The sequence below is a fragment of the Dunckerocampus dactyliophorus genome, chromosome 12 (genome assembly GCF_027744805.1).
Source record: "Dunckerocampus dactyliophorus isolate RoL2022-P2 chromosome 12, RoL_Ddac_1.1, whole genome shotgun sequence".
Taxonomy (NCBI): domain Eukaryota; kingdom Metazoa; phylum Chordata; class Actinopteri; order Syngnathiformes; family Syngnathidae; genus Dunckerocampus; species Dunckerocampus dactyliophorus.
Genome location: NC_072830.1, coordinates 29,939,568 through 29,960,758, shown reverse-complemented (window position 1 = coordinate 29,960,758; position 21,191 = coordinate 29,939,568). Strand labels below are relative to the sequence as shown.

General features: G+C 42.2%; 2 protein-coding genes across 9 annotated transcripts in view; one reads left to right on the top strand and one right to left on the bottom strand.

Moving 5' to 3' along the window:
• The window catches only part of LOC129191056 (neurobeachin-like), a 249,397-nt gene extending 241,150 nt beyond the window's left edge, over positions 1-8,247 (top strand). For 3 of the 7 annotated variants that reach the window (XM_054794033.1, XM_054794028.1, XM_054794034.1), the window contains 2 exons: positions 137-288; positions 5,669-8,246. In XM_054794033.1, coding sequence (XP_054650008.1) covers positions 137-288; positions 5,669-5,759 — 243 coding nt within the window. In that variant the 3' untranslated portion in view covers positions 5,760-8,246. Of the gene's footprint in view, positions 1-136; positions 289-5,668 lie in introns of all 7 variants that reach the window. The other 4 variants (XM_054794030.1, XM_054794029.1, XM_054794035.1 and 1 more) reach the window with 3 other exon arrangements.
• LOC129191057 (serine/threonine-protein kinase DCLK1-like) lies at positions 6,647-21,107 on the bottom strand. 2 transcript variants are annotated; one of them, XM_054794037.1, is made up of 16 exons: positions 20,318-21,107; positions 19,181-19,562; positions 18,760-19,106; positions 14,750-14,849; positions 13,143-13,256; positions 12,963-13,057; positions 12,798-12,885; positions 12,552-12,718; positions 11,700-11,819; positions 11,404-11,550; positions 11,174-11,307; positions 10,909-10,986; positions 9,765-9,858; positions 9,611-9,691; positions 9,417-9,557; positions 6,647-9,334 (listed from the first exon to the last, which is right to left on the bottom strand). In XM_054794037.1, the coding sequence occupies exons 2-16, from the start codon at positions 19,539-19,541 to the stop codon at positions 9,122-9,124; spliced, it is 2,280 nt and encodes a 759-aa protein (XP_054650012.1). In that variant the 5' UTR covers positions 19,542-19,562; positions 20,318-21,107; the 3' UTR covers positions 6,647-9,121. The 2 variants fall into 2 exon arrangements, with proteins under 2 accessions (XP_054650012.1, XP_054650013.1); XM_054794038.1 differs by having other exon boundaries at positions 6,651-9,334; positions 9,417-9,530; positions 20,318-21,106.
• Positions 21,108-21,191: the final 84 nt, after the last annotated feature.

The window sequence follows — 21,191 nt, the reverse complement described above, 5'->3', positions numbered from 1 at the left end:
ATCTTGGCTTGCTATTGGCCCTCCATGGAATACACATTCACATAACAACATTTAAAGGCACACGTTTTGATACATGTCTTGTGTTGGGTTGTGCATGTGCACCTAATGTTATGGCTGTTTTTGTGTACCACCGCAGGCCATTCTCCTGAGCAGCGATGGCCACAATCTGGTGACGGGCGGCGACAACGGCGTGGTGCAAGTGTGGCAGGCGTGCAACTTCAAGCAGCTTTACGTGTACCCGGGCTGCGACGCAGGCATCAGAGCCATGGACCTTTCACACGACCAAAGGTCAGCACAGTGTACCCTCCTCGTTTATTGTGGCGGATAGGTTCCAAAACAGCTCGCAATAAGTGAAATCCGCCAAGTAGCCAACTTAATTTTTTTACAATTATGTTTTAAGGCTGTAAAACCCCTCACCATACACTTCACTTTGCTCAGACATTTTCTCACACTTCTCTCCCGTTCAAACACACTTTTAAAGTTCAAACCTTTGTGTGAATTTGAATGATCAACCTACGAGGTTGAACACAAGATATGATTAAGTGACTCACGCGTATTTCACGCCTCTTAGTCCTGGCGCCGTTCCACTGTAGTGTTTTGGATCCTTGTTAAAACACATTGCTCCTGTCGTTGCATTTTCCTCCTCCGTAATGGCGCCACACAGCCGCAACGTCTACCTTCCTTCAGCATGTCCAGGAGTTCAACTTTTTGTGCGAAGGTTAGCATACTCTTCTGCCTTTTGGGTGCGACCGCAGGTGCTTTTGACGGTGCAGAGCCTTTCGTCGACATTGTGGGTGTTGTCGGGGATAAAACTTGCAAACATACAGCACTTCAGAGTCACACAGCTAGTGATCGAACATTTATGGAAATTTGGCAAGCTGAACACTTTCTGTACCGCACAGGAAGGCACGGAGATGAATTGACAATGGTCTACAGTTCCTTAGCCAATCAGGACGCAAAACACACTGCACATTCATATGCTATAAAAAAATAAAATAAATTTGTAAACTGCTTGCTTGTGACTGCGATGTAGCAAGAGAACACTGTACAGGAACTTTATTTTTGACCCCACCCCCTCCTTTAAAGCTCATTTCATCAGGTGACCTCAGGCAACTGCTGACATACAGTCTTGGAAAAAATGATTAGGCCACCCTTGTTGCTTCAGTTGATTGATCCATTTGAATGCCTGGTGCAGCTAAAGGTACATTTGCTTGGACAAACAACGATGATAACAAATATAGCCCACAAGAGTTCCATTTAAGAGTTGACATCTAGCAACTTCCATGCTTTTCTTGATAACCAAAATCACTTAAGTTCTTACGTGATTAGCTATTCAAGATTCAAGAGTTTTATTGTCATAAGCATAGTACAACAGGCAGTTATACTATGCAGTGAAAATCTTATTCTGTTCATTCTCCCAAGAAAAGAAAGAAAACACAAGAAAGAATAAGAACATCAGAAATATAAATACCAATAAATTAAGCAACAACAACAGAAGAGACATTAATACAGATAAATAATACAAATAAATAAATAAAGTGCTACGAGTGTGTGCGTGTGGCGTGTGTGAGTGCTTCGTTGAGAAGCCTGATGGCCTGTGGGTAAAAGCTGTTTGCCAGCCTTGTGGTCCTGGACTTCAAACTCCTGTAGCGTCTGCCTGACGGTAGGAGTGTGAATAATGAGTGTTGTGGATGTGTGCTGTCCTTGATGAGGTTGTGTGTTCTTCGTAGGACTCTAGTTTTATAAATGTCTTGCAGTGAGGGGAGGGCTGCCCCAACAATGTTCTGTGAGGTCTTGATCACCCGCTGGAGTGCCTTCCTATCACGTGTTGTACAGTTACCGTACCAAACAGTGATGGAGGCGGTAAGGACACTTTCCATAGTGCATCTGTAGAAGCAACTCAGGATTGTGGTGGACATGCCAAATTTCCTCAGTCTTCTCAGGAAGTACAGTCTCCTTTGGGACTTCTTCATAATTTGTTGGGTGTTGTGAGACCAGGTGAGGTCCTCGCTGATGTGTGTGCCAAGGAACTTGAAGGTTTTCACCCTCTCCACCTCAGTCTCATCAATAAACAGGGGACTATGTGGCTCCTTTTCCCTTGTTCTTGGGTCGATGATCATCTCTTTAGTCTTATCTGTATTGAGAAGGAGATTGTTATCACGACACCAAGCTATGAGGTCCGCCACCTCTCTTCTGTATGATGTTTCAACACCACCAGTGATCAGTCCGATGACTGTAGTGTCATCCGCAAATTTAATGATGCTGGTGTTGTTCTGGGAGGCCACGCAATCGTAGGTGAAGAGCGTGTAGAGGAGCGGACTCAGCACACACCCCTGTGGGGTCCCAGTGCTCACAATTCTTGAGCTGGATGTGTGATTGTGGACTCTGACTGACTGGGGCCTGCCTGTTAGAAAGTTAAACACCCAGTTACAGAGGGAGGGAGACAGGCCAAGTGTGAGGAGCTGAATAGCTATAGCATTGTACTGCCAAAAAATGAAACTCCTATGAGCTATTTTCGTTGTTATTGTCATATTTGTCCAAACAAGAGTACCTTTAGTTGGATCAGGCATTCAAATGAAGAAGAAACTGAAGAAACAAGGGTGCTCTCATCATTTTTTCCATGACTGTATTTGTTCAATTTACAGCAACCATGAAATGAAAGAAGTGAATGACTTGATTGATGACGTACGATAATAAAAATATCGTCCCCTTAGGGAAAAGAAGTCCATGGTGTGTGTGTGTGTGCGTGCGTGCGTCCGTCATGGTTGTCAGTGTTTTTTACTTTGGGGCTATCCACAAAGAAACCTTTCAGGTCACAGCAGCAAAGTATTTTATCGTTTCAGCCTCTCATCCACACGGAAAAGGCATTCTGGGTGCCCTGAAACGGTATTTTTTGAAAACGGCTTCCAGTGTGGGAAGATCTGAAAACGCCGTTTGGTGTTTTAGTGTAGACAAGCCAAACCGCTGTTTTTCAGAAACAATGCTGTCATGTGACCAGAAGCAAGCTTTGACGACAAGCCAACATAATATTTGAATATTTCAACAGACATGACTCACCCTAGTTGACATTCTCCTAATATTTTGTTGTCTTTTTCTCCAAAATGACTCGTAGAAGTAATTCCACTTGTTTTTTTGCGGTTAGCCCCTTAGTGGATCATGTTTCAAACAGAGCCTGAAGCAAGTGAAGATACAGCGCTATCTTCTGTGAATGCACTGTTTTTTTCCCCCCCCTCTTAACGACCGCAGTCGTCATGTCAGTCATACAGCGGGTGCCTGGATGGCGCTTGCTCGGAGGGCTTTTAGGCTTACGTGACCCCCGAAAGTCAGTTGGGTTTTCGATGGCCTCGGGCTTCTTTAACCAATTGTGAATGGCAGTGGAGGTAAAGTGACATGGATTTGTATCCATGTTCATTTCATCCACTTTGCTCGTGGAAATAGGGTACTCGCAGGATCGAAGGTTGAATCCCTAAAATAACCTATCCATTCTTTTTCTATTCCGCTTATCCTCACTCAGGTCACGGGTATGCCGGAGCCTATCCCCGCTGTCTTCAGGCGAGAGGCGAGGCACACCCTGGACTGGTCGCCAGTCAATCGCAGGGCACATATAGACAATAAAACCCCAAAAATAATGTCAAATATTATTTTTGTACTCATCTAGCATTTAGTCTGTTCCAAATTCCGAAAATCCTGTAAATGAATCTGTTCCAGGGTCACAAAACAATTAACATTCCAGGCAATGTTTTAAGGTAAATATTAAAAGATGCGCTGTTTCATAAAACTAATATGAAGTACAAACTACTCAGCCTTTGAAGACGCCTAATATACATATACAGTAATATAATGGCGAGCGTACAAGAAGCAGTGATAGCGGTGCTATCCTGTCACTTAGTGGTGTTTTATAGCTAAAACACCTCCAAGGCACTCAAAGCGCTTTGACACTGCTTGCACATTTATCTACTGATGATGCAGTATCAGGGGGGTTCAGTATCTTGCTCAAGGACACTTCGACATGATCATGGGTGGACGGAGGCTCGAAACCGCAACCTTCAGGTTGGGAGACGACCACTCTTACCACCTGAGCCATACTGCTGCGATTAAGAGGTGTTGCGTAAATTATTGTCCTGAGAAGACCCAGACCCTTTCCTATGCCGCAGTAAGTTCCATTTCTGGTTCTGTGGTTATCATCACACTCTTCTCTTTGCCTTCACTTGTACCTTTCTGTGGTGGTGTCACAAAAAGCCAAAGAAAAAGCAACATTTTGGATTTACTCCTGTAGAAGCTTTGAGATGTTTGAGCTCCAGAATGTATCACTTTTTAGGCAATTGACTTTGTAGGTTCCACTGTAAAGAGGTTGCTATCAGTAGGGGCGGCTGGTGGTCATCTGTCTAAAGGGGATTTCTGCTCTGTGTTCATTGTGTTGCAACATGGAGGCCCCGGGGCTGTTTCAGTGGAAGGCACATCAGCTGCTTTAGTGCAGGATGTACATCATAAAGTCACTAACAAGTCACAAAGTTAGCGAGCCGCAGCGCTCATCATCAGCTGTCCAGACCCTTGTTGACCTTCTGGATGCCGTTTCATTCAGTCATGACGCCGTTTGAACAAACTAATCTGTCGCTATAACACTCCAATAACTTGAGACCCTCTTCTGTGTAGGAACTCTTACTAGCAGTGATTGTTTGAAAATACAACACCTTTGACCCATGCAACACTTACAGTAATCCCTCCTTTATTGCGGTTAATTGGTTCCAGACACGAATGTGACAAGTGAATTTCCAAGAAATAGGATTCAATATTAATAAATGGAATGTTTATGTAGATAGAGCATAGAAAACCTGTTTTAAAACCGGGTTTTAACATTATTAGAGCCCTCTAGACTTAAAATAACACCCTTATAGTCACATTTACACTCATATTATCCAATATAGTAGACATAATAAGAGAAAATAATATGTATAAGGCATAAATGAGACACTGGGAGATTTCCTTCTTGTTTTTTTTAACTTCCTGTTCTGTACAGTGGCTATAGTCTCATCAATGTAACATTACTGACAACTAGTGACCAGTGTAGGGTCCTACATATCATCGCATCTATGAATGCATCTTTTGAATGCCTTATACCTGTATTTGTTTTAGTTAATTTAGCCATTTTATGCTTGAAAATGCTTAATTTAGGCATAAATATGTACCAATTTACTTAAATATGCTTTTTTTCCCCTAATATTAGGCGGTATTCAACCATGAAACAGCATGACTCTTAATATCTTGAAATTGCGAAGTGGTGAAGGATTTCTGTATACTGAGTATGATTCTATTGTTTCCTCGTAAAGATAAAAATGCCAGAAGTAACACATTATAGACCTTATTATTATTACCTTAACATATGAATTATACCTTTGATTAGGAATGGGACTGCTAAATTGATAAGAATTGTGTAACAACGATTGGCGATTGATCGGGTCTTGAAGCAATTGAGTCAAAATGGAGCACTATATGGCTGCTGTCAGCAGAGGCGCTGTTGAGTCAGTTAATACACCAGCTTGGAAACAGGAGTTAAGAGTGAGATGAGATTCTCTTCCTGATCAGTGCAAAATTTTAATCTAATAAATGGATGAATGAATTGTTCATCAATTCCTACAATTCATTCTTCTTCTTTTGTGTGACTCCTTAGGACTCTGATCACAGGCATGGCTTCTGGAAGCATCGTAGCATTTCACATCGACTTTAACCGCTGGCATTACGAGCACCAGCAGAGGTACTGACTGAGGACCAGTCGCACTCCCTGGCAGGCAAGCCAAGAGACCACGCAGGGACAGGACGGACATAGCTGGGATGAACCCCAGTGGCCATCAAGAACATCGCAAAAGGGAAAGTGAAAGGATGCAGGTACACAAGAACTTGTAGTGAAATGAAGACGTCTCACTCTGATCACTTTTCTAAAATGCTCAATGTGTACATATGCAACATGTTACCTGTTTTTTATAGCGGAGATTTGGGACTGAGCACAAAATGGTGCATTCAAGTTCATGTGAGGACATGACAGTTGACCAAAAGGGGAAAAAGGGACAGCAGACACTCGAAGCAGGACGCTGTCATTAATGTCAAATTTGTGCATTAAAAAAAAAACACACACAGAAAAACAGCAATAAGGTTTCTCACAGTAACTGAGTTTCCATGGTCGTGGAAGACTCCTAAACACGGCCGGCCTAAACAAACACAAAAGGTGGCGTTAGGACGGAAATTAATGTGACATTTACAGGAGAGGAAATTATTAGGCCAACTTGGATTTTCCCCTAGTCATCGTGTATTTAGGTCACGCGAAAAGGACACAATCATGCATCCATGCTTTCATTTGCAGATGTGCTCAGTGGGGCTTTTAGGAGTAATGACTAAGCATGTGAGTTTTATGATCACATTTACTCACTCAGGTTCAATGGATGTCTTTAAAAAAAGAGAGAGAGAACAGAAGAACACTCCGTGACTGAAAGTATAAATATCTCAGTAAATCGTAATGAAATTCCATTGGTGCTTTAACACTGCCATCTAGCGGTCATTAGGTGAGCAAGCCACATAGTTGAAGAGCAGGCATTCATTCAGACATGCAAATGCTGGAAATACGACTGCATTTCAGTGTTATTTCTTAATTCCACTTTAATTGTCATGAAGCACCGATAGAAAGCAGCGTTCCAAACAGGCTGTCACTTTAACATGTGTGAACATGACAACATGCAAAATAGCAGATGGAACTACTTTATTTTGTTTCTATGTTTGACTAGAAATGACATTTAATGTTGCCAACTTGGATTGTATGCTTTCCATGTGGCGTTTATTTGCACATTCTCTATCAAATGTGTTTGTGTGACAAAGAAAACTCCCATTTATTGTGTAACTGTCAATGTGTTTATTGTCCTATGTGAAATAATTGTTTTGGATCAGGATCAGGATCAGGAAAAAAATGGAAGTGAAATTCTGTTCGTGTATGTGGTAACGCTGTTAAAGACGTGTTTTTGTAAAAGGAACACTTTTTATTTCAATGCTTTTTGGGGTTGTTGGTACTTTTTACATGTGGGTTGTCTCAGTAACCCAACATGTGAGCTTCATGCTGTACCCTGTGCACTGGGAAGCAATACTATGGTTTTAAAGACATGACCAGTCAACAGCTATGGTCACCTTTTTGAAGGTACTTACTATCAGAGTTTGTTGGCTTTCCAACAAAAAATTATGCAAATACTGTAGAATCATATTTTGTAGCAGAAAAAAGCTACTGAAGGAAAATGGCTTAATATGGTTTTCATTTGAGAATTTCTTTTATATATATTTTTATATTATATTATATTAATTTGTTCACACATCGGAGTGAATTTACTTGTTTCAGTTGTACTCATTTCAAAATGTATTCATTTAATAGTAGAGTCTGTATTGATGCCATGATGTTAAATTGAGGATTATTTATTAATTTGCCTGTATGCTGATCCTTTATATTTCAGTTGCGTTTTTAAATTGAAACAAAAATTGTAATAAAAGTGTTTTACTCCTGAGGAACAAAATCATGTGTATCAAAGTTGCTGACATCAACTAAGACCCTGTCCACACGGAAACATTTCTGGGATTTGTTTTTGCCGGGGTGAAAACATTCGAATTAGTAAATCATCCTGCATCCAGACAGGAACGTATTCCAAGGCTTGTCTAGACTGACGACAAAGTGGAATAACTTCTGCATGTTATTTTGGAATATACTGTAAGACATAAGATATCAGGAGAATGTCAACTGAGGGGAGTCATGCCAGTCGAAGTATTCGGATATTTTGTTGGCACGTCACTTCTGGTCACGAGGCGGTGACGTCATCGTTTTCACAAAGAAGCAGTTTGCTCGTCTACATGGAAAATACAAGTCGGCGTTATCAGATTTTGCCGCTCTTGAAGCCATTTTCAAAAAATATCATTTCAGGGCACCGAGAACACTGTTGATACGTTACCTTTTTGACGTGAAAACGTTTCCATGTGGACAGCCCCCAAGTAACCACACTCTCCTTTTCTTATTTTTTTTATGTGCCGCCATCTTCTGTTAAGCTTGTTAGAGCAGTGCTTTAGGTATTTTCTTGTTAGTTCTAATTAAAAATGTTTTTTCTAACAACAAAAAGGAGCGCATAAGTGTTTACTTTGTGTTGTTATAGCCTGTGGATTTTTTGACATGAAACTGACATTCTTGGTCTTTGTTTATGTTAACATTGCAGAGAAAACAAATACATAAAAAAAAAAAAAGAGTTGGTGCTCTTTGATTGAACCTTTTCAGGTCAGCCCTTTTAAAAACAAAGTGAAGTTACATTTCCTTTAGCGCGTGTAGAACAAGTACAAAACAATAGCGCTGAAGTCGTTAATAAGTGACAGTGTTTTTCGAGGTGATACAAGTAGGAGTAATCGCTTTAGAAAAGTATATTGGCACACGTGCAGTTTACAGGCTGACATTTACTCACCTTCACCTAAAAAAAAAAGATGCATGGATGAACAAACATTCCTATTTTTTAATGGAAGCACTGCACTACCTTTGTCATCACGTAATTTCCTTCTTATTGTTGACATTCATCACCACTTTCATTCATTTATTCCAGTAGGACAACGATTTAACAATTTAACACTGTGCTTTTTTTGGGCAGTATGCCTCTAATTGCACTTCAATCCATGTGCTCTTACAAGTGACACCAATATGTAATCAAGCCACTCTTAAACTGGACTATCAGCAGTTACAAATATATTTTTCAACGGTATTGGACTGTATGATGTTATAGCAGCACATTCTTGGGTGCATCTAATTGAAGGTTTAAGGAACAACCTCGTTTGCAGCGCTTAACAGTTGCTGAAGTCAAGTGAGATGATGCATTAAAAAAAGCTTTGTGGAGCAGCTTCCTGTAGTGTACAACGTTAACCACAAGAGGGCGGCACAACACTAAAATGGTCCAGTTATTCCTGCACACAAATAAAGCTGTAAAGTCAGGCAGCTATGACTATGACACATATTTCTGAAGAAGATTAACTGTAATTGAAATTGAAAAACAATGACAGGCCGCTAAAGTGTCCAGTGTGTTAGCTCACCCTGTCCAGTTGGCAGATGGTGTCCTGCATGCAGTTAAAAGGGAGAGATTGGGGAGCGCACCGTTTCGGCTGAACCCGGGGAATAGTCCTCGGATTCGGATGTGAAGTCGGCAGGCGACAGGACGGGGTTAGTGCCGCGGGAGGAGGAGGAGCTAGCACCGTGCGGGAAGTGGGCGGCGATCTTAGCATCGTGACGCTGCTGCTGCTGTCGCTGGAGAACTTGCTTCTCCTTATCAAGCGGAGTATTCTGGGGGAGCACCAAACACTTTATTAGAAGCACTATGATGGAGTCCACCACTGCAAGCTACAGCCAAATAAATCAGACATACAGTGATGACCTTGACACCTGCTGTTGTACTGTTGGTCTTGGGTCCAGTGTTGAAGTGCTTCTTGATCCTCATGGCCACAGGCAGCTGCTGCTGGTTCTCAGACACTCCATCATCCTGCACAAGCAAATACCCCGCACACCACTGCTTTGCTGTTTGTAAATGCACAAAACAAAATGCTGTCTCCATCAACTTACATTGACCCACGGGTGCTCCAGAACCTGTGCAGCTGAGAGTCTCTGGTCCACATCCACCTGAAGCATCCCATTGATGAGAGCCTGAACAGGACAAGCACATTCACATGACTTTACGTGCACCAGCAGGTTCTCAAGGTTCTTGAGGAGCACAGACCTTGGCTGAGTCTGACACATTGTCCCAGTGTGGTGAAGGGAACTCCAGCTCACTCCTCAAGATATGTTCCAACAGAACCTCCTGGTCCTCACCGCTGACATGGGGATTAAAACATAACTTAGCCAATTCAATTCAATTTATTTATATAGCGCCAAATCACAACGGCGGTTATCTCACGGCACTTTACACATGGTAGTCACCTTCATAAACAAAAACAGAGAACCAACTGAAACCCCACATAAGCAAGCACTTGGCGACAAAGGCAAGGAAAAACTCCCTCTGGGGAAGAAACTTTGATCAGAACCCAGGCTCTGTGGGGCGGCCAACTGTCTCGACCGGTTGGGTCAAGATATAAAAAAAGAATAGCGGGCTAGATGGTAGATCAAGCCAGACGTCTTAGTCCAAGGAACATAGACGAGTGTCTGATACATAGCAGCATATCAGGGGTCAGTTCTAACTAGTGTACACTTTATATGCTTTAGAAAAGAGGTAGGTTTTGAGTTGACTTTAAATCAAGAGAGGGTGTCTCCTCCCCGGATTGGTTCCAGAACAGAGGAGCCTGATAACTAAATGCTCTGCCTCCCACTCAACTGCTAAAAATTCTAGGAGTGGCAAGTAATTGTAAATTCTGGGCGTGCAGTGTTCTGGGTCGATAGGGTTCTAGGAGCTCTTTAAGATATAGTTGTGCCTGACCGTGTAGTGCTTTATATGTAAGAAGGACAATTTTCAACTCAATTCTAAATTTGACAGGTAACCAGTGCGGTGAGGCTAATACGGGTGAGATAAGATGTCTTCTTCTGGTTCCGGTTAAGATTGGTGCAGCTGTGTTTTGGACTAACTGAAGGGTCTTTAAAGATGTCTTAGGGCAACCTATGAACAGAGAGTTAAAATAATCCAACCTAGAGGTTATAAAAGCATGAACACGTTTTTCTCCATCTGGTAGTGGCAGGAATTTTCAGATTTTTTTTTTGTTTCGTAAATGGAAAAATGCTGTTCTTGACACTTGTCGTATTATTGAAGAATCTTTATCTTCATGTGGATGTTAGTGGGCCTCGGCTGCAAAGGCATTTTTTTTTTAAATGTGAAGACCACTTGTTTGACCTTCTACATGGGAGCAAAAAGGTCCGGCTGCAGCGGCACGTACCAACTGAAGGGTGGGAAGCCACACAGCAGAATGTAAGTGATGACACCTGCAGCCCAGATGTCCACCTTGAGGCCATATCTAGTATTGAACATAAGAGGGGGTTGGGTCAGCACAAAGAAGAAGAGAAATACACTCGACCACAAAATTAGGTACAATTGCATTTTGGATGTAGCTCTTGTAATGGATCTCATTCAGATAGTGCAGGTGTAGCTAATGTGCATATTAGCTACACAATCTAGCTGCGTACTCATTAAATGTACCTCACCCCTTCTCAGCGATGATCTCCGGCGCTACGTAGGTCGGCGTGCCACACACAGTGTAGAGGTAACCATTGACGACGGTCGCCAGGCCAAAGTCGCCGAGCTTCAGCAATTTACTGCCATCGTGGTGCTGGTAGACCTGTGCAATGCAGCAGAGAAGAAGCTGCTTTAGGTGATCACTGTGGAAGTGGATGCAAATGTAGTTTTTGTTTTTGTTTTTTTCATTATTGCTCACCAGCAGGTTCTCTGGTTTGATGTCTCTGTGGACAATGTTGAGACTGTGCAGGTACTTGATGGCGCTCGCCAGATTGAACAGCATACAGCTGGCATCCCTCTCCGTGTATTTGTTGGAGGAGGTGATCGCATCAAAGAGGTCGCCCCCCTTGAAAAGACATTTCAAAAGTGTGCCAGTAGTTCCTGGTTTTATTTCAGTAGAGGGGTGGATGCGACTAACACTAACACGCATCACTAGGTATCCGGAGCCAGTTCAGTTGCCAAACAGAAACATTGCAGAAAAAGACATAAACATACCTTAACCAACTCCATGACTAGATAAATTTCATTGCCGGTGTCCATTTCTTCAATCAGCAGTACAATGTTGGGATGTTTGACACGCCGGAGGATGGACACCTCACTCTGGATCATGTGTTCCTGCATGGTGGAGCAAACGGGTGCATTATTAATAATAGAGATGGCCCATAGCTTGCCTACAAGTTCCATTCTTAGACTGTGATGTCAGTCAAGTTTTGGTAAGTCGGATCTTACTCCAAAAGTACAAGCGGGTCACACATTGTAGAGAGAACACACAGACACAGAATACAGTCATAAAACACTAAATACAAGAATTTAAGGAAGCGGTAATAAAAATAAAAGCCAAAGTACCTAGCAACGTTTCCATGTCAATAATAAGAGCATTACACTGCTTGGTTATAACTGTCACTTTCAGTGGATCAGCAATGCAGCAGTAATATAGGTAGTGTAATGTTTTGTGATTTCCGACCATCTGTGAACGTGACGTGTGTGGCTGTGTGCAGGGAGGACAGTTGAGTTTGCTGATGGTGTTTTGGCGTGGTTCGGCCGACCGTAGTCTGTTTTGTTTTTGTAATAAAGAGATTGGTTATCGAACACCTACTTGTCATCCTTGCAATGTCCGGGAAGACGTTTTAATACGATCTTTATCCTTAATGGGGGTCGTGGGAGTCAGTATTGTGCACACAGACCGTGCTGTAACTAGTTCATGAGCGAGTCTCGTGTTTACGGAACAAAATTTTAAAAAGTTAATGTGAGTACCTAACCACAGCACAACGCATCGAAGACTACCTGCACTAATGACTGCTATAGCCACTTGCTACAAGCTCAGATGTTACATGTTCACACAGGCACCTTTCCTCTGCACTTCTCCTTGCTGATGATCTTGAGGGCATATTCTCTTCCAGTGGATCTCTCAACACACTCTCGCACCACAGCAAAGTTCCCGCTTCCTAAGGTGCGGCCCACTTTGTACCTCTCTGCAATGGTGGCAGGGACGGGGGACTCATCCATGGGCTCAGCTGTGTGAGGGGACAAATATGTATTTTCATATTCCAAAGCTGAACATCTAGTCGGCAAATCACAAGGTTTATTCCTCACCTTCGCTGCTGGGTCCATCTCCTTCATCCATGGAGCTGCACACCTTGGTGGAGGCTAAAGAGAGGGAAGAGCTGCTGTGCTGGGAACCCTACAAAGAAGAAGAAGAGGTCAAAGTAAAATTGCAATTATTGTGCTTGGCGCTAAAATAGAATTGATCTTTCTGACCTGACGTCTCCTGAGGCTGGCAGGACTGGTCGGAGAGGGACAAGGAGATTTTCCAGACCGAGGGGTGGACAGCTGACTTCCTGCAGTCCCGTTAGCTGTTGGGTAAGACAACATGTAAACATACAGATGTAATGTCAAATCAACTTTTTCTGGTTTTTCCACATAATCCTTACGTCTCACCAGAGCCAGTAGACGAGGGAGACTTGCTCCTGCGAGACATTCCACTTCTTGGAGAACAGCGGCCATGCACAGAGGGAAGTCGACCGTAAGATGAAGACTTGGCCACCCTGCATTCTGCAGAGTAAGGAAACCAATAAGAATGCTGTGAGATTATCTGTTAATACTCAGAATTAAAAAAATGAAAAATTGCATATACAATGTCCTCAGTACAGTATCGGGATTGCTTTCTACCAACCGGCCACTAAACTCACCCTATAATAACTGTAGGTCAAATGAGAAGCTAATAATGTAAGGAATGTAATCTGGATTCAAGGTTAAGAAAAACCTTATGTCAGTACGACGCCAAAGGTGGCTTCCAATTCTGCACTTAAGGGGAAATGAAGGTGGAATTGACGTAATGAGCAGTGCGAGCGTTTGTCCTGATGGTCTGTTTTTTGTGACACTTCTTAATGTGAAAACACTAGGGATGCTCCGATCAGGCTTTTATGCTACCGATACCCATGATATATATTAAAATTTACTATTGGCTATATCAGGGGTCACCAACGTTTCTTCTTGTGAGAGCTACTTTTACAAAATGAACATGGCCAAGAGCTACTCATTTTTGTAACATTTATTTTCATAGCTTATTTCACCCTTAAACAAACCTAAATTGCCTTAACAAAATGCTGGTATCCATAACTCACATTTTGTATTTCACCACAGAGGCTGGAAACATAGAGAAATGTACATTTATTGCATTTTCACAAATAGAATAAAGATTTCACAAATCAAAAACTGTGTTTTTATGAATCTTTGGGGCCTGCAGATGAATCCAGGCGAGATTTGAGAAATGTTTTGATGGCTAGATGTTGAAATAACATATAAATGTGCCTTGATTGCATTTTCACAAATAGAATAAAGGTTTCACAAATCACAAACTGCGTTTTTGTGAACCTTCGCGGTCTGAAGATTAATCCAGTCCTGATTTGAGAAGTTGAGGTCTAGTGGTTTTCAAAGTGGACCAGGTCTAATATGGGTTAGGGTCTGAAAACAGAAAGAAATTTACCTTTATTGCATTTTTACAAATAGAATAACGGTTTCACAAATCACAAACTGTGTTTCTATGAACTTTTGGGGTGTGTAGATTAATCCAGTCCACATTTGAGAGTTCTCGGTCTGGTGGTTTTCAAAGTGGACCTGGTCTAATATGGACTAGAGGCTGAAAACAGAGAAATGCACCTTTATTGCTTTTTCACAAATAGAATAAAGGTTTCACAAAAACAATAGTGGGTGTCAGGGAAAGGTACTGTCTTACCTAAAATGTTTTTACATCGAGAAGTGTAACAAAAAGCAGACAATCAGTGGACAAAAAGTCGCACTGCATATTAGGGCCATACCACCTTAAATCGAATCAGGGTCTGGCGAATCGGAAGCAAACTTCAGCATTGTATTTTCAGCAGCCTCACAGAGTACATGCAGGAGACGGCGTTTCAACCTAACATTAACAGTCAGGTTTCTACACTTGCAGTATTTTAACGTCATGTTTCATTTAACATGCAGTAGAATAATAGTGACTTATTATTGGTATAATTATTATAATATCAAACTACAGAAGCAACACATACCACTTTCATCCAAACTGAAGTCATCTTGGTAACGGTACTTCTCAGGACCACAAGCAAAGAATATGTCGTCTTCCCCAAAAAAGTCTTGAAGGCATGTTACCTGCAAGGAATAACATCTTCATCACAAACCTTAAAAAGGCAAATAAACAAATGTCTTAGTGGGTGCAGCTTATGTTCTCATTAAAACAAAGGAAAAGTGAGCTCAGCGGTCATAAATAAATAAGAGCCACTGATGGAGTCCTGATCTTCTCCCTAAAAGCCGTTATTGATACACTTAACTACTGCTCATTTATGTTCTCACAGGAAGAGCACCTCTGCCATCATAACTGAATCAGTTACCGTTCAAGTACTTGATTTGTCTTCAACGAGTCTCGGTAAGCTGAGGCTGGAATGTCATAAACCCCACTTAAACAACGTATATGGCAAAACAAGCGCTCCAAGTGGTTAAGCTATCGGAGCTCCAATGATGGCAGAGAAGACTAAAGCATTGAGAGCACTATCCAGGGCATTATTATACATTATTCATTCTCAAACTGTCATTATTAAGAGGTTCTTTGCCAGGATATAAAATCAACTTAAGTGAAGGCCACACAAGAAACCCACCATTATGCCCTGAAAGCCACTCCTCTTTATCTAATGCATCACATGCAAACATTATTCTAATTGTTGTCTAAATCTTACAGTAAATAGCAAAGTGAAGCATAAAAGCACAAAAAGGGAGTTGCTTTTACTGCATCTCAACCAAAAAGGTCAGCCAGACAATGAGCATAAGGCAGGTTTCATGTGGGCTTTTGCACAGCAGACACGCCCACTCACTCTGATGGACCCCTACCCCCCACCCATCCTCCAAAGCGTGTACTGCCTGGCTCCCAAAGGGAGGGGAGCGTTGCCAAGGAGACCAGAAAAAAATGAGAAGATGACATGGTCTGGAGCGCTGACCAGTGAACAGAGAGTCAAAATAACAATGCTTGCAGGTCCAACAGCCTTGCAAAGGCCCAGTGTATCTAGGCCAGTCGTGATGCTGCTGCTTTATATTGATTACTTGTGCCTGCTGGCTCAGTGACACAGCGACTCCATCAGGCCTGCCCCCACCCTACCCCAGCCTCTTCCCCCCTCACATGGAGCATCCCATGCAAATGCCCACTGTCTCACTTTAAAATCAGTTGGCCCAAATGACGGCCGACTGTTTTGTGTCACAGAAGGTCATCATTTTGGAGGCGTGTGATGCAAAAGACGAGCCGGTGGACAGGTGGAGCGCTCCGTGGTGCCGAAACGCTTGTTTGAAGCGAGAGACTGAACGCGGTGGTCGGCCGGTCAGCACGCCAGAGGAAACTGACTCATTTTCACTCTACATTTTTAAATACAGCCACATTGTCTACACTTTCAGAAATACTTGTCCTGCTTTGCCAGCAAGACGATTCAGGAATCTCTTATGAAAAATTAGCCGCATTTTATAATTAACTGTATCACTTGTAGTTATCTGAAAACAAGCACAGTCACAATTTTCAGTATTGCTAATTGCAGTTCTTATCTAGCACATTCTATATTTAGCCCTCGGGTAGCTCTAACGATGAAAAGCTATTTTAGAATACTCTTTCATCTTGATAAGACGTTTACATTTCCTGATGCAATATGGAATGATGCAAAAATGCAATGAACATGAAAAGTATCCCAATTCCCCTTTAAAATAAAACTATTCCTGGACTTGAATGAGGATGACAGGAAGCATTGGTGCCCTCCAATGCGGTGGGCAGCTCCTGTGTTCAATAGCAAAGTCACAGCAGTGGCTGAGCGGGAAACCGGGCAGTGCTGTTTTCTCCTCCGTCCTCACTTCCCTCATTTAGTGCAAGTCACTGACTTCACAACCCAAATAGGCTGACTGCTATTGAGGCCAACTAACTTTTCTTTGTAGTTATGCATGACCTGAAATGAGCGGGAAAACATAAGTTAGGAGGCCATTAAAGTATGGGTTACGTGTCCTGTGAATTAGGTGGTTTTCTCACATTACTTTTGCATCATTTCACAAGACTGCATCCTGTGAGGCAGGGGTGTCCAAACGTTTTCCAGCGAGGGCCACATACTGAAAAATGAAAGGATGCAAACCAACACATAGATATTATAAGAAGCATTTCACCTTTGTAATAGAGGTGAAATGCTACAAAAAACGACGTTTAATACGAGTTTATTCTTGTAAAATTGTGACTTTTGTTCTTCATTTGACTTTTTTCTTAATATTTTGACTTTATTGTCATAAAATTACAGCTGTTTTTTTTTCCATTTCAACAATAATGTATTTTTTCTTGATTTGAACAGTGTTACCAAAATTATATTTTTCCTCATTTTACAAGTTTATTCTCATAAAATTGCAACTTTTTTCTCATTAGAAATGTTTTTTTCTCTTAATATTTTGACTATATTCTGGTCACATTTCTGCTGTGGATTTTTTCTGTATAATTTTCCAAATATTTCAACTTTCTTTCTAATATTTTGACTTTATTCCCATGTTATAAATTTTCCCCCAACCTAAGTTTCCAAAAATTACAACTTTAGTCATTGTTTTTGTCTTAAAAAAAAAAAAAGAAAAATCAAACTTTTTTCTTTAATATTTCAACTTCATGCTACTTAAATGACATTTTTCCTCATACTATTACTTTATTCTTGTGAAATTATGGCTTTTTTTCCCTGCTAGATTACAACTCTTCTCCTAATACTTTGACTTTTGATTGATTTTCCCATTTTAGCTGCTGCTGTTTTTTTTTTTTTAAGTTTCCTTGTTAAATTACATTTTTAGACTGTGCTGGGGGCCGATAAAATCACAGCCGCGGGCCACACTTTAGCATAGAGACGTGTGCATAACGTAATTACAGAGCAGCAGGGCAGAGCCGCAGCCATTACACGCAGGGAGCGGGATGCCAAAGCCCAAGTCACCACAGGGCAACTCGGTCATGCAAATGTTTACTGCTCCATCCACGCGTTTAACAGATGGGTCCATTCTAGCCTTGACTGCAGTGGTCAGTTTGTCCATCTTCTCCATAATAAAGACAATTCACTTGATTGTCTCCCTGTTAAAGCTGTACTTTCTGTGATTCAGTGACACGTGCATGCCTAACATAGTGGGTAGCATAAATAAAACTAATACAAAATGAGTATCAAGGCCCAGTGTTGCCTGCCTGAGAAACTGGCAAGTAAAGGTCATTCGTGATGATCCATGATGCAGCAACATGCTAACATTGCTACAACCCAAGTAGCTTGGGATCTGAGCAAACAGCTCATTAAAAGCTGACTTTTGCTTATGGAGGAACTGTAGTGAAAGGCGCCAGATGTTCCTTCTACCCAAAATTGCGGAAATGTGTCCCATACTGGGATATTGAGATTTCAGCTTGGCCATGTGCTCCATCTTGGTACCACCTCATCCCAGAGCCCTCTCTCACACACTAACTACACTTAGAGCGTGGATATCACCGACCACTGCACCGCTCTGCAGCAGTTCCTTAGCAACCGGCTCAGGAAACCATGTCACCATGGAAACCATAGACACCATAAGAGAAGAAGGGAACGGGGGGCATTATATTTTCTGATAATGTTGTGAGAATTGAGAGGAGTTTGTGAACACACTGTTAATTACATGCAGTTGTTATTAATTAGTGAATCAGTAAATGAAAATGTTATGACGCAAAATTGTTTCCATACAGAAGAAAAGAAGAACGTGAGAGCCAGGTCACTAAATGAGATTGATCACCCGGGGTTGTGTTAGCGGATATATCCATCTAACTTCCATACTGGCAGGAAGTACATTAAATAGAGCCCTGGAAACCTAATTTGCCATTCTCAGTGGATTTGTGTTGTAGAAAACAGGTCTCTGATATTGTTCAAAGACCTATGTAGGTAAAGTCATACACAAGACGTACGTTTTTTCACATAATATGTGAACATATAATAAGTGCAATGGCCAATTAGGCTGAGTCAAGTATGTGGTTGTGTTATGTTACAGTACGTGGTATGGTACCTACCATCTTCCCATCAACAGTAAACAGCCTTTTGACGACGCCGCTGTCCAGCTTAATGGCGTCTGTGATGTCCGTCATGACTTGCTCGAATGAATGCGCCGTCTTCTTGTTCAGCAGGACACGCACGGCCTTGCGAGGCTTCACTCCGCTGCGGACGATGGTGACCAGCTTGGGTCTGATGAAGTCTTTGCCCTCCCGAGTCTCCGGAGAGCCGGCCCTGGCACTGCCAAGGGAAGGGGGGTCGCGAGAAGATGCAGCCATCTTCGCTCCTGCGGACCAGTTGGGGTTGATGTTTTTGGTGTAGTCCACCTTCTTGTAGGGCTCAAAGGAGGCACAAACGTAGCTTTCTCCTGCAGAAGATGCATCAACAAAAGTTAAAGAGAAGACATTTGCCCCTTTGTGATTTTGCAGGAACTGAGCCCACCTTCCACCAGCTGGTCCATGCTAGTGATCCTCGTCATCCCATCAATGGAGTATATAGTCCGAACACCTTGGGGTAGGTTGACGTTGTCAGACAACGCTCGTGTGAGGTCCGCCAGGAGTGCCTCGATGAACCTGAATCTGTCCTGAGAAATGGCGTACACTATCCCTTGGAAGTAGCGGTCCCCGTTGCGGTAGAAGCGAACCTTCTTGGCCTTCTTCTCCGAGGTCAGCGCTTGCAATGTCCTGGTTCTGTACAAGCTGCAGTGGGCGCTGTGAGTGGGGCTGGGGAGCCCGTTGCCTCTGGAACCCCTGCGGGCGTACCTCTGCGCTTTGTCCCGCTCGTCAAAGTGCTCCAGCTCCATGCTCTGCGATGCTTTTACAGCCTGGAAGGTACAGAGAGATGCTGGCAATTCTGATAAGTCAAACCTAAGCTCTTTCGTGTGGAGCAAGCCCAGAACCACACTCCTTACACATTAAAAAAAAACAAATGAGCCCCACGTGAGCATGCACATTGGCAATGGAGCCAAGGAAAACTCCCTTCTGAGACAGAAACCACAAATAGAATTGGGAGAAGGCTTGCTCACACTGGCTGCTTTGGGGTTAACTTATTATTACACTTGTGCAACAGCTCATGTTAAAACATGAGATGTGGGAGGCAGCTTCTATTAGGCTTTAGTCAGTAAAGTACAGTGTTATGTTTTAAGGTATTAATATTCGAGTGGTTAACTTAATTTTACCCTTGTATGGCAGTTAAGGATATTTACGGTGCACAGTTTGACCTTGGGACAGATTATTTCAAATTCAGTTATTTTCTACTGAGCTTTTTTGTGGCAATCCAAACAAATTTGGGATCGACCAGCAACCCAGAACAGATGGATGTTAGAGGTCCCACTGTTTTCTATGAGGTGTCATTCATACAAGCTATACAAGCTATACAAGCATGGAGCATGTCACACCCATCCCATGTTTGTTTTGACACGTACAATCAGGACATTCTCATTCTTTAGCAGGAGGTAATATAACATTGTAGAATGGTGTAAAACATCACCTCAGGCGTGTTCTGACAAGGTATAGACAAAAAATACAATCTAAAGCAATTGGATGAAATTGAAAATGCAAGCCGCATGTTTCATCTTACCTTTCAGATGCAATCAAAAGTCAAAATAGGTGAAACTTCTCTCAATGCCTTCTGTATTCATTTGATATCATAGATGGACCGTGAGTCCCTTTGTTGCCGCGTGTGCACGCCCGCCTGCCGTGTGCTCACACGCCGAGGGAGAGGAGGCAGGGCTGGAGGATGCAGGCTGAAGCCGGTGTCCTGATCCCCCCCCCTCCTCCCCATCACCGTCTTCCTTCCACCCCCCTCCGACACTGCAGTGATTACCGGACAGCTAGCTTTTAAGTAAGGGGCGTAGCTGTGAGCACTCAAATAATATTCGATATGACGGCAAAACAAATACTATGCAGTTTACTACACTTTAAAATGACCAACTTAACATACTAACACATTCTCGTTTAGCTTATTGGCAGCCAATCACTGAACACCAGCAGGCTAATAGCTAGGTTTAAACTTTGCGACAGGTCTAAAAAGTTGGCTAGCATTTGTTTCGACAAATGTTACAAAGCAAATGTTGGAATTATTTTACTTTTGTTTTTATTTTTTAACACAAAACTATACTGCAGAAAAATAAAACAAGTGTGACCATATAATCGTGCGAACTTCCAGCTAGCTAGTAGCTAGGCGGTGACACCGTTTGATACCAAATCTGCCGAAGCAGCGAAGAGCTTTCAATTTTCACGAACAAGTTAATGGTACGATAATACGTGTTTTGTCTAAAACAAACCCAAACAAACAATAAGATTCAAGGTGAAATAGATGAATGTAAAGTTAATGAGACAATGTCACTTGGGTAACGTACCTAACGCTTTTAAAATGTTACCGGAAGCTGACGAGCGTTTCCGTTTCATTGTAAGACTTGTATAATTTCTTCAAAGTGATAATATGGGCGGGT

Bases quoted from the DNA above. Each gene is read 5' to 3' on its own strand.
- LOC129191057 (XM_054794037.1), bottom strand. From the start codon at position 19,541: ATGGAGCTGGAGCACTTTGACGAGCGGGACAAAGCGCAGAGGTACGCC. The intron at 14,850-18,759 runs GTAGGTACCATA...TATTCCTTGCAG, and splicing joins TTACTGTTGATGGGAAGATG to GTAACATGCCTTCAAGACTT. The intron at 9,335-9,416 runs GTATGTCTGATT...GTGCTCCCCCAG, and splicing joins CAGGTGTCAAGGTCATCACT to AATACTCCGCTTGATAAGGA.